This window comes from Cimex lectularius, unplaced genomic scaffold, assembly GCF_000648675.2.
Source record: "Cimex lectularius strain Harlan isolate CLEC.00 unplaced genomic scaffold, Clec_2.1 scaffold102, whole genome shotgun sequence".
In the NCBI taxonomy this organism is placed as follows: domain Eukaryota; kingdom Metazoa; phylum Arthropoda; class Insecta; order Hemiptera; family Cimicidae; genus Cimex; species Cimex lectularius.
In genome coordinates this window covers 1,123,714-1,136,332 of record NW_019394228.1, presented here as the reverse complement: position 1 = coordinate 1,136,332, position 12,619 = coordinate 1,123,714, and the positions used below count along the sequence as shown (strand labels likewise).

The window sequence follows — 12,619 nt, the reverse complement described above, 5'->3', positions numbered from 1 at the left end:
TTGTGACAATGGTTATCAACCCTAAGAAAATATCTCCCAGGCCCTGCACAAAGAGATATTACACTACTTGATTTATCATTACTAGTTTATTAACCGCTGCATGACATCAGTTTTATCTACAGGGGCCGTAACGATCTCGAGGGCTAAGTTTCTTGTAAAGATCCATGATCTAATGCAACTGTGTCATACAATACAGGATTGTCCCGCACAATTTCAATTAAACTTTCGTCATGTTCCATCATTACGGCAAACCCACAATGTGAAGGACACAAAATCTGTGCGGCTCTCGCAAACGAACCACGCGTGGTTGAAGTCAAACTGAGCTGGCTGTGGAGTGGGTTCAATTTGCATACACCACCTGGAACTGCATTTCACAGAACCCACGTGTGGGCTGGGTGTGCTGTCCGAGGGCTGGGTTCAATTTGTGGCAGGCCTTAGAGTTGTGGCTCATTTGCCTTTATTGTTTGTTTGTTACCACATTAAAATGCATCAGTATAAACATTTACAAATATATCTTTGATTTATTGATTTTTTAAGCCTAACAAGCCCATACAAAAACAAGTTAAGCATATATGCTGAATGTCTTCTTATCACCTAGTGAAAGCACTTAGAGTATCAGTGCCCACTTAAAACAATAAAAATAAAAGTTTAATTTTAAGATGATGGAAACACCCAGGGTGCAATAATTAACCAACTATATAATTAGCAGATATGTATTGATATAAAATGTTTATTTGGTTTATCTTAAAACATAAGGACTATGTCTAAAAAAAAGAAAAGATATTTTAAAAATTAGTTATAAGCAATTTTTACCTTTTTATGCATGAACTTCGTCAACGTTGTCTTGTTTGCAAAAACAAGACCAATTTAAATCAAAGCAACACACTTAATAAAATACCAAATAAAACTAAATTCAGTCAACCTTTTAATAAACCATTCAATTAAAAATTAAGACTGCACTAGCTGAAACTATTAGCTTGAATACGACAAATCAATCGTAATTTTCTAACAACAGCTACATATCCATAAAATACGTAATTATAATTCAATACATGTTTAATACAAGAAAGCCTAAATGGCACAGATATTTTACAAATCAATGCGCCTTCCAAGATGTTTTAATTGCCATTCCTGTCCTTTGAATCATGATTCCTAAAATTTGAAACAATTGTCATTAATATTCGAATTTTGCTTAAGTAAATTTGTACCTGATATTGTTTGGTTTTTAAATTACCTGCTTCTAGAGCGAGAGATGGAACGGCTCCTGGTCCTATTCCTTGATCTTGATCTTGAGTGGCTCCTAGAGCGGCTCCTCCTGTCACGAGACCTGGAACGAGATCTACTTCTTGAAATTGTCCTATAACAATGAAAAGGAATCAGTTAGCTACAGAGTAAAATGAATGATTAAAATACCAATTTTCCTACTTTTAAAAATCAGTATTTCTTAACTGCTCGATAAAAAAAAACTTCTCTCCATTACTTTCACTACTCTTAAGGATTAATGCGATTTTAACTGCTCTTCCTTTGTTTGGATAAAACTTTATTAACCAAATTAATTATTATTATGATTTATAAATTATTGTAAAAGAAAACAATAATATTGTCATGTGATTTTCAAAACTCACTTATTTATGAAAAGATGTGTGGGTACTCATTGTCTTTAATTCAGCGTGTGTGACGTACAGACGTGGTAGAGAAATGCGAAGCATTTTGTCCTTTCGTTCCACGCAGTCTTGTTCTTACGATCAGTCAAAATTGTCTTATCCTGTGCTTTCCCGCCATCATCGAACACGACGAACGATTACATTACCTCAAATTCCCAAACGAACGCGATCCGCCGACAATCCTAAGAAAAACTTTGTCCTGATAATCGGAGAAAGCACAGGAAAGATAGCAGCTAGGCAAATTGGAGACGTAGAGACGAGGAGAGCAGAAGTATGTAGTAGACCCGGTTTCCTTTCATGCTACTCATTATGATTTTTTCAAAAAACTGAGAGAAGAGTGTTCAAACCCATAAACACCCGGGAAGTGAAGGAGGAAGAGACCAATCAATTTCTACGATGTGAGAGACATATGTGTATACACGAGGCAGCTCAGCCGCTAGTCCTACAAACCATATTATCGTTTTTATATGAACTTTTTTCAAAATAAAAATCATTTCTCCTATTTTTTCTTTTAACTCTCCAAAAACAAATTTTTTTGTAATAATTAGCTGTAGAAGTTTGAATATTCATCAAAAAATTTCAGGAATTTATTTTTGCGGGTAATATTCAAAATTCTACTACTCAAAATATGCGAGAAAGTTTAAAAATTAAAATAATATTTAAAAAAATATAAATCGTAGAATTTTGATTAAAACCTAAAAAAAGAACAAAAAGAAAAGGATTATTAAGGGAATCTGTATAACACTTTACCTGCGTCTACTCCTTTTATTGTATTTTGAGCAATCGCGAGCATAATGCCCTCTCTCGCCACATTCATAGCATTTATCCTCAGGGTGGAAGGGCCTTCCTCTTCTCATTGCCCCTCTCCTTCTCGCTCCATTTGACATTTCAACTCTTACCCTCCTTCCGCAAACATTCCTGTATAAAGAGATACAGAGATATTAATAACGTTTCAAATATTTTAAATTGATGAATTCATCATGCTAACCGCCCGTCAAGCCCTCGGACAGCATCTTCAGCATCCCTCGCATCCTCAAACTCAACAAAAGCAAAACCTGGCGGATTCCTTGCTATCCAAACACTCCTAATTGGTCCATAATAAGCGAACGCATCTTCTAAATCTTGCTTATTGGCAGAACTACCTGTAATAATAATAAGAAAACATTAAAAAACAATATGATGTGTAAAATAAATTCAAACTTACCTAAATCGCCGATATATATCTTGCAGTCTGGATTTGAATCCCTGTACCTCGACATGTTTATTCCTAAAATATACAAGAATAATTAATATCTAAGTAATGCTTTATTACTTAAAACAATATGAACAATATTGCAGGAAAACTGTCACAGTTAAGTGACAATGGGACATCTTCAAGTAAGGACAAATTTCTTATAACAATGTTAAACATTTTCACTGTTAAAATTTAAAAAAAAATTAATCTGATTTAAAAAAATTATACTTTTTAATAATTAATTATTGTAAATTTTATAGGTGAAATATATTTAACATTACAATGAGTTTCACCTAATGTAACAACTTTGTGGGAGAAATTAGATCAACTTTTTAATAAAAAATTATTTGGAATGCATAGTCCATGGACAGCACTCGTTCTACTGACNAGAGAAAAGTGCCAAGCATCACTGCAAATAATAGGAAACACCTCAAATTTCAGACTTTGAATCATTGTCTTGTATCTGACCAATCAGACATTTTTTGTATAGCATGTCCTATCGTCAATGTTATATATAAATATATGTACACATATTGGGGGCCGCGGTAGCCGAGTGGTTAAGGCGCCAGAATCTCGCTAGTAGATCCTGCGGTCATGGGTTCGATCCCCACCGTCACCTCTGGACTTTTTCTGACGCCTAAAGGGACCGGTGCCCGCAATTGAAAGAAATTGACATAGCACTCATCAATAGAAGGAGCGGGATCAGATCTCAGCGACCCTGAATTTGGTCTCAACCCCCTTCAAAAATGAGTTTCTTCGATGGAAGAACACCGGGCACACCGGGGGCTCAAATTCACACTTGTGTTGCAAGCCCCCCCCCCCCAAAAAAAAGGAGCCAGGGATAAAGTACAATAAGCTGTACAGCTGCAGTGCTCAGGAAGGAACTCCTCCAGTTCCTGGTATCCATTGTAAAAAAGTAAATAAATAAATAAAAAATTGTACACATATTTCAGGGTTTTTTTACAAAAAGAAAAATACAACATATGGTAACGTGCATAAAGTTTATTCCATGCAGGAAAACGGTATGTACATACAGATATCAACAGCACCTATGTACGACGACGATACCAATGAGAAAAAAAATTATTAGGGGCCAAAAAAAGATTCAACAGTTAGAACATGATTAAACATGTTGATGACAATAGAAGATGATGGTGATGAATTAGCAAAGTTCGCTTTCTAAATATTGTTATTTGAGGCTGCTTTGTCTGGCTTTTCAACTCCTGGAAATTTTATTGGAGAGCATTCGTTGCTTTCTTCCACTTTTATACTATTCTGTTTTTGCCTTTCAACTTTTGAACTAATTGAAAGATTTCTCCAAAAATCGTTATTGTCCATTCCTGTTTTACTTCTATTTCTTTTTACTTCTTTTTCATCCTCTTCAGTAGTCGATCTCGTCGAGAACTTAACTACCAGGGCAACCACAGATGAGTGAAAGCCAGATAACAAAAGCCTACTGTAGATCAATAAAAGGATTCAGTACATTTGCTAAGTTCTCAAGCCTCGGTGAGGAAATTCACTCACCAAAAGAGGTGTGCAAAGAAACACCGGTCAAAGTGTTTAGTCTTAAAGGAAAAAGAGCACTTTAGTTATAGCTATAGGTTTATAGCTCATGTGTAGAAGTGCCAGGGTGTGGATCTGGAGATCGTGGGTTCGAGTCACACTTGTGACACTAATTTTTAGTTTTTCAACTTAAACTTGGGGATAAATGAGATGGCCACAAGGCCTTCTGCACCTCAACCTGAGTAGATTTGTAGTGCTCCTTTGTTTTTTTAAAACTCACTGTCCAGCTTCAGGTTGTTAATCAACCTCCAAAGAGCCTTGCCAGCGGCTTCTTAGGGTACGATCTTCCTTGAGTCTTTTCCCAGAGAAGATCGCTATATTCCGGGAATGTATTCCTAGCCTTTTTCTTTCCCTGGCGCAGTGTTCAATTGCTATGATTTCAGACTCGAAAATGTAGCATATTTACCTAAGTTTAAAGTCATTTCAGTCTTTGGATTCATCCCTAAGGCCTAGTACGCACTGGGATTCTTTGAGTCGTCTCTTTGAATCTCTGGAGAGTCCGGGCTGCCTGACTCATCGTTGCGATGAATCCGGTGTGTGCAGGCTAGCATTTTCAGACTTTTTTTAATCCCATCCGATGTGGGATTCTTTGACTCAATGTTGCACATTTGCCAGTGCGGACGTGAATCGGAACAAGTGCTCGTGTTTCATTTGTTTAGTTGACGTGCTAGTGAGTGTTTTCTTGAAGATTTTGATACTGTCTTGTACAAAGGTATGTTGTGGAGTACCGAGTTGACTTTACAGTCTATTGTGGGATGTATCATTCACGGAATACAGAATTGGGAATTGAGAAGCCAAACATTGAACGGTTTAACCCAAAAATTCAGTGTTTCCGTCGCCGAAATTGAGAAAAAATGCACACTTTAAAATGACAGTTTTTCAATGCACTTCTGATTGGATGCACTACGTACAATGCAAAAAGAGCAAGGGAAATTCCTGAGAGCTAGTTCCCCGTCATTTTTGCAGGCACTGATGAATGTGAATCTTGGTCTGGACATGATTCTTTGTCGCGGAGCAGAGTCAGGGCTGCGTCACAACAATGAATCTACGCAGCCCCGACTCTGCCCCGCATCAATGAATCTACGCAGCCCCCACTCTGCCCTGCAGCATGAATCGATTCAAAGAAAATCAGTGTGTACTAACTAGGCTTAAAAGACTCCAGCACCCGTGCGACTCAACCATACTTCACATAAAAATAATAAACCAATTATAACAACTATTTTGGTTAATAGGACCACCTAAAATGTACATATATTACAAAAATTATGATTTTATGTTCAATGACTTACAACATGGAGTTCACATTTTAGACAAAGCAGTTTTTTTTTGCTGAGTGTATGTATCTATTCATCATTTTTGCTTATTGTATTTATTTTTGTAGTTAAGAAATAAATAAAAAATTAAAGATTAAAAAAATTGTTATAATTGTTCTGAACCTAGCTTGGTCAATAAACAACCCTTAATATAGGAGAGAAAAATGCCTTAAGCTTCAAAATGCTCACTAACCTGAAATGGCTATTAAAAACTAAATATATAATTGAATGTTTTATATCTAATTGTAAAAGCGTGGTAAATTAAAAAAAAATAAATAAAAATAAAAATAAAAAATAAAATAAACATTGTAAGTAAAGGTGGAGTTAGTAAAATCTCTCTTGAACAAGGCTGAAAGAAAATTTAATGGGCTATAAAATGGGAAAGTAAATGGAAGAAAAATCAATGGCAGTAAGAAGCCTAAGTAAACGCGCAAGCTCGGAAGTAGGCGTATGTATTTTCATTTATTAGAGATAATTAAACGATCAAATACCTGTTTCTGCCTTTCTTCGAAACTGTTCACAAGATCTTATTAAGCTCTAACTCTCTCGGTGAAAAGTGGAAAAAGCGATTCGCCTCGGTTTTCCCGATCAAAAGAGTCGCTGGAATTTGTTTACGGCGTCGGGGTTTATCAGATCTCCTTCTCTTCCACATTCGCTTCGCTACGGTCAGTGGGGCGGGACCTGGATGCGCTCTCTACTCCATTCTTCAAGAATCAATGTGGAATTGTGGAATTATCCGCAACTAAATTCGAACGAAAAACGGCTGGACGTTTCAGTATACTGTATAACTGTTGAAATGTATATACAAGAAAAATAAGTGGGAATAAAGAACAATAAAAAAAAAAAAAAAATTTTCTTTGAATATTTTTTTTTAAAACTGTAAAGTATTATTATTATTACCATCCTAAATACTGACAATTATTAATTCATAATCTTAACTTACATGATTTTAATGGTTCATTCCTTAAAATTCAAAAGCTATTTGATAAACACTACCAATGAACAAAAGTTTGTGATATACTTCAATTAATTTAAGGTTTTAAGTTGAGATAAAAAAGTCAGGTCACGAGCGGGATTCGAACCCACTACCTTTGGCTTGATATGCCGCTACTCTACCACTTGAACTAACGTGACTTCACGAAAAATAGTGATTTTGTGATATACTTTTTTACCCTTTTTTTAGCTTCATTAGGAGTTCCTCAAGGTTCTTGAGAAATGACCTTTATCTTTAAAGAGAACATTAATTTTTTAATTTTTTTTATCTTGTACAGTAATTGCATTTTTTAATCCTCTCGTGACAAACTTTCCTGCTGGTGTTAAAAAAAAATACTTCTTTCCTACTTAATTTTCAAACTGGATACTGCCCGGGTAGGAAAGAATCTAAAATTGTGCAAACATACATCACATAGCATAACAGAGTACATACTGACTTACTGCTGTTCTCATAAACAATTCTTACATCGAATGGCATGCATTTTATTTATTATTAAATTTTCCCTCATAATTCACCTTTGTCAGTCCCATAATTTGTCCAAGACTATTACTTTAATATGAGTAAATTTAGTAGTAAGTCATTCAAACATTATTTTTTTCCCTAATTCATAATACAGCATGGTTTTGCTAAGACTTTCAGAGAGTTCTTGATAAGGGGGACCATTTCTTATTAATTCATAAACTTAATTTATAGGGTTTTCATGGCTTATTACTTAATTGCTGCAAAAGTTATTTGAATGAATATTAAATGAGAAAAAGTTTGTGGTATATTTTCTGCCCTTTTCTTAGCTTCAAGAGGTACAATTCAAGGTTCAATCCTCAGCCCTTTACTTTTCTTAAATGATATTGCCCATTCTCTCAAGCCATTAGCCTTTATAATTGCAGAGGATATACAATTTTTTATCTTTATAATCTCGTACAATGATTGCCTTTTTCAAATTAGATTTTCAAAATCTAGTCTTTGTGTATTTTTAGCAATGAAAACTATTTGAAACTCGGATAGGTTTGTTTCCTTTCTCACTAAAATATAATGGATATATAGAAAATACATCATTTTGAACATTGAAAAGGTCGTAAATTGGAAAGTTAATAAACTATTGAAAAGGGCCTTTCTAACTGTAAAACCTTTCATCATAAAGATTTAACTTTCTAATTTTATGAGTGGTTTTGTTCTTTTGTAAAAAACTAGGTTTTACTAAACAGTTAAAATGTCAATTTTTCTACTTCTAAGACCCATTTTGCTAAAAATAAAATAAATAAATAAAAACAAAAGTAGATGATTTAGACATTATTATTATTATTTAACCCAGACATGGTGGTATGTTAGTTACATCATGTACAAAATATAATTTTATATTCTAAATATAAGTTTACGTGGACTACTAATGGTGTGGAAAACAGGGTCTGTGTTGCTGACACTTACAAAAATCACACAAAATTAATCCTTAAGGTCCTAGTTTCGAATCCAGCGATCCTTCATTCAAAGCCGACATACAAATGAAATTTTTTTAACACCAACTAATACCCCGTACTTTTATTTATTTAAAAATACCCTGATGACCTCTGGGGATATGTCCTCTGCAGTTGCAAACACTCGGTTAGAAAAAACATCCTATTTTCCACTTTATTATTAATTTTAGTCAACTGGTGCATATTTTTTGTTTTGTTTATTTAAAAAATAAATAAATGAAAAAATAGCCAGAAACTGGTGCACATTGTTTAGCTTATTGGTGAATACATACTTGAAAATATAAAGTTCTATCCTCGCCCTTTACTTTTCTTAATTTTTTCAAATGATATTGCCCAATCTCTCAAGCCATTAGCCTTTACAATTGTAGAGGATACATTTTTTATCTTTATAATCCCGTACTATGACTGCCTTTTTCAATCTTCTTTTGAGAAGCTTTTCCTGCTGGTGTAAAAATAAAACCTTTTACCTCATTCTCACTTAATTTTCAAACCGGATACTGCCAGCGTGGAACAAAATCTGAAATTGTGAGTACGTACATCAAACAACATAAGAGGAGACGAAGAAACTTACTGCTGTGCCCAAAAACAATTCTCAAATTGAATGGCATGCCTATTTTATTTATTTAACAATACCCCGAGGGTTGATATGACCTCTGCAGTTATGAACACTTGGTTAGAAAAAACATCCTTTGCTTCATTAGTAGAATTACAACTGAACTAATACTGGAAATATCTAGTCATTCATATTTTCCATTTTTTTAGCCAACTGGTGCACATTTTTTGTTTTGTTTATTTAAAAAATTAGCTAGAAATTGGTGCATATTTTTTAGCCTATTGGTGAGCACATGCTTGAAAATATGAAGTTTTCAATATAAATACTTTGATTGAATATAAAAAATATATTTTGCATTGTATAAATTCACTTTTCCACATCCTAAATGTATTTGTTAAATGTAAATAATGTTTGTAAATCCCAGGCCTGATCTCAATAAAGATCGAAACGTTGGCACGATAAAGAAAATGTTTTTCTGAAACCTACATCACACCAGACCGCATCTCACGATTTCTGAATAATAATTTTCAATATAAGTTAAGTTATATCTTTACTTTTGCAGCTAAGAATTTTATTTTTGTACTGAAATTTTGACGTCTAGTAAGTTTTCTTAATGGATTTTAATTGTTATGTATTTATTAAACAGTCTATATTTTCCTTCTTCAGTTTTTGTAGTTTCAAAAAAAGGAAACCATTTGAAAGTTAAGCGCTTTAAACTTTGTCAATGGATCGATTGTCATGGAAAGAGACATCAGAGAGTAAAAATCGGATCGATATTTAATTAGGGACCCTTCGGCCAGGTTAATAAAAGTATAAATAATAAAGTTTTGAAATTTTCTCTACGGCTTTAACGCCTCGAAGGGTGCTATTCCACATTCCACTGGGGTGTCGACCGAACACCTTTGCAGATCTTTTGCCGAGCCGTAGAGAAGGCCCAGGGAGCCCCTTTTGGTGACTTTACTGGTTCTCCTGTTGTTTAATAACAGTGCATCTGGCCGAGTTGAGACAGTTACTCGCGGTCTTGGGGTCCATTTTGATGATAAACGCAAATAAATCATTTTTTCGAGGTAAACTGATAAAAAAATAATTTAGCTAGTAGCATTTTTTTTTGTTTTTACTAGAAGATTGTCTGCTAATAAACCTGATATGGACACAGACAAAGCATGATTTCTAGAAATAAGATTTTTTTAAACAACTAAAAATTGCCTTCTAAAAAATACTCGTTTATTAAACTAAGTTTGAGTAAGTAGAGAAATATATGTTTGATGGATTTGGGTTTCCCAACATTGAGGTAGTTACAATAGAAGTGAGATGGAGGGTCTAGGTATCGGAAAATTCTTGCTATGTTGGGAATGATAGATTATTTTTGGTCATCCCAACTCTTTAGATTAAAAATTATCTGCTCAATTTCATCCTTTCCATAGCTAACTTGTCAAGCGAGTTAATTGGTTTTTTAAAATTTTCTTTAAAAAAATCGTGGTTTTAAGTCGAGTTCGGGCCACGTAGTAACCGTTACACAGTCCAAGTTATGGGTATGCTGCGGCCTACCATCTGCAATCTACAGCAGTTTATGGCTGGAGGTAGAGGTCTACTGTGATGTATTGCTAGAGACGATTGATTTACTCTCTTTACACACTACAGAACCATTATTTAACGGTTTCATTGATAAGTAGTTGAGTCCAGATGGTTCATATTATCAGGGTGAGCTCTAAAACGGTCATTAGAAGGCGAGAATAGCTTAGTGTACGGACAGAATGGAAGAGGAGAGCGGCGATATTCCTCATTGGAAAGAGCATGAGTGAGAGCAAGGATATTGCCAAGCAAGCAAGCAAAAGTTCAGGTCTCTCACCCTCTGGGACATTCAAAAGTTTCCAGTTTTAGATGATGAATCCTAATAATTAGCTGTTTTTAATTGAAAACCCCACATTGAGGATGTGATATTTCCTGACGTGCAGGAAAAAAAATGAAGGAATTAACACAATTAACCGATCGCATAGTGTCTACGGTGAATTTATTTTATGAGCTCACAGAAGATCCTGTCAAGTTCAAGGAAATATTTTCTGATGACCATGTATACATTCGATTATTTGCTTGACAAAATTCAACAAAAGTTGACCAAGAAGTGGACAAATTTTATTAAAAAAAAACCAATCACACTTGCTAAATGTCTTGCAGTAACTTTAAAGTTTGTATGAACATTAAATAAATGTAAAGCTGATGGATAATTATATGATATATAAAACTATAAAAAAAAATTTATTATTCATTTTAATGAAACATTAAATAAAACTGTGTAGTTCTATTAAGAATATTTTTAATCTCACATCATATCTAGAAAACTGCAGAACATTTCTCCTGAATCATTGTTTCCAAAATTACACATTTTCGTAACTATTGTGGGCCGGATAGAAAAGTGAGTGGCGAAATCAAACTTAGTTGATTTCATCCCTTTGCTCGATATTGGAAACATGCTGCACTCTGTATGCCTACCCTACAAAGCAAGTGTTTTTTTTCTGCTGCATTGCTCCAATCTGTCCATACACTAAATCTCGACATCCTGCATCAGGTTTTTCACTATTGGAGAGGCATCGAGTAGGAAGATAATTATTTGCAAATCACCAGCTCTCTTGGATGATTGAAGAATGGGAGTTCTCTGTATAGACGAGTGCTGATTTGATTTGTGGATATCAGATGACCATGTATGGAAAACACTTTGCTGCATGTGCCATGTGTGTCACAGCCTTTTTAAAAAAAGTTATGGTGTGGGGTAAAATCAACATCCAGTACCAAACTGAGTACCACACAGAATATAGTCCCATTCACTCCATTTATTATAAAAATTCTTATGTCTTATAGTTAGTAATGAAAATTTTTAAATATATTTAATGTTAAATTTTTTCCAGGTTTCAAGGTAAAAAATAATTTTTTTCAACTGGCGTATGAGGCAGTGAGGAAGATGCTGCTGACAACGAGTGATGGTCAAGCAATAAAAGAAGTGACGCTTTTCTACAGTGTGTTTTCATGTATTTTGCTACCGATATTCTGTGCTATATTATACTTTTCCGAATTGTATATGAATTTTGGAAAAAGGACATTTTTGCCAGTCATGATGATAATCGTCGTCATCGAAGTCCTCAAGAGGTGGTTCCACCATTTTGTGTACGAGAAGGATTTCACTGTTGTCAACAGAAGAAACACGTCCAAAGATGGCTTCCTGAAACGATTCGACGTGCCGGAGTACACAAAAATTGCGCTCAACGTATTCGTCGGTACTGTCGTCTTTTTTGTAATTGCCATCCTGTACGGAGCTAGTCTTGTCCAGTACCATGAGCAGACATTGATGTTCGCCGCTCTTATGAGCATACTTACGTTTTTCCCGATATGCCTACACATCGGAAGGCCGTTTGTGAAAGCCTTCCTCCTACGTAATCCACCGCAGAATATGTTTCAAACGATGCTTTATCAAAACGTGGTTTTTACGCTTACTGGTGCTTGGTTAGGTGCGTTTTTAATACCACTGGACTGGGACCGACCATGGCAAGTATGGCCTGTGCCTTGTTCATTTGGTGCTTTATTAGGTTACACGTGTTCTCATTATTTAACACTAGTTAAATATTTTGTATTTGGTTCATATAGTGTCTTTTTCAAAAAGAAAAAGTAAATTAAATTTTGAACAACCTAGTCTTAAATGTTTTACATTGTAAATTTTGTACATTGACTAATTTATATAAAACAATTTTTTTAAATTTTAAAATCTTAAGAATTAGATTGTAAGACCAACAATCACCTAACTTAATGAATTTTCAACTGTGAGTACTGAATGTTTAGC

The 12,619-nt window shown here is 34.5% G+C and overlaps 2 protein-coding genes across 3 annotated transcripts; one reads left to right on the top strand and one right to left on the bottom strand.

The window, feature by feature from the left end:
• Window positions 1-697: 697 nt before the first annotated feature.
• LOC106665570 (serine/arginine-rich splicing factor 7-like) lies at window positions 698-6,494 on the bottom strand. 2 transcript variants are annotated; one of them, XM_014392065.2, is made up of 6 exons: window positions 6,266-6,494; window positions 2,869-2,931; window positions 2,653-2,806; window positions 2,415-2,582; window positions 1,235-1,327; window positions 698-1,152 (listed from the first exon to the last, which is right to left on the bottom strand). In XM_014392065.2, exons 2-6 carry the CDS (start codon window positions 2,921-2,923, stop codon window positions 1,119-1,121), a joined length of 504 nt encoding a protein of 167 aa, XP_014247551.1. In that variant the 5' UTR covers window positions 2,924-2,931; window positions 6,266-6,494; the 3' UTR covers window positions 698-1,118. The 2 variants fall into 2 exon arrangements, with proteins under 2 accessions (XP_014247551.1, XP_014247550.1); XM_014392064.2 differs by having other exon boundaries at window positions 700-1,152; window positions 1,235-1,357.
• Window positions 6,495-9,564: 3,070 nt separating this feature from the next.
• Window positions 9,565-12,515, top strand: LOC106665552 (phosphatidylinositol-glycan biosynthesis class F protein). Its single transcript, XM_014392042.2, has 2 exons — window positions 9,565-9,857; window positions 11,694-12,515. The coding sequence occupies exons 1-2, from the start codon at window positions 9,827-9,829 to the stop codon at window positions 12,449-12,451; spliced, it is 789 nt and encodes a 262-aa protein (XP_014247528.1). The 5' UTR covers window positions 9,565-9,826; the 3' UTR covers window positions 12,452-12,515.
• The last annotated feature ends 104 nt before the right edge of the window (window positions 12,516-12,619 follow it).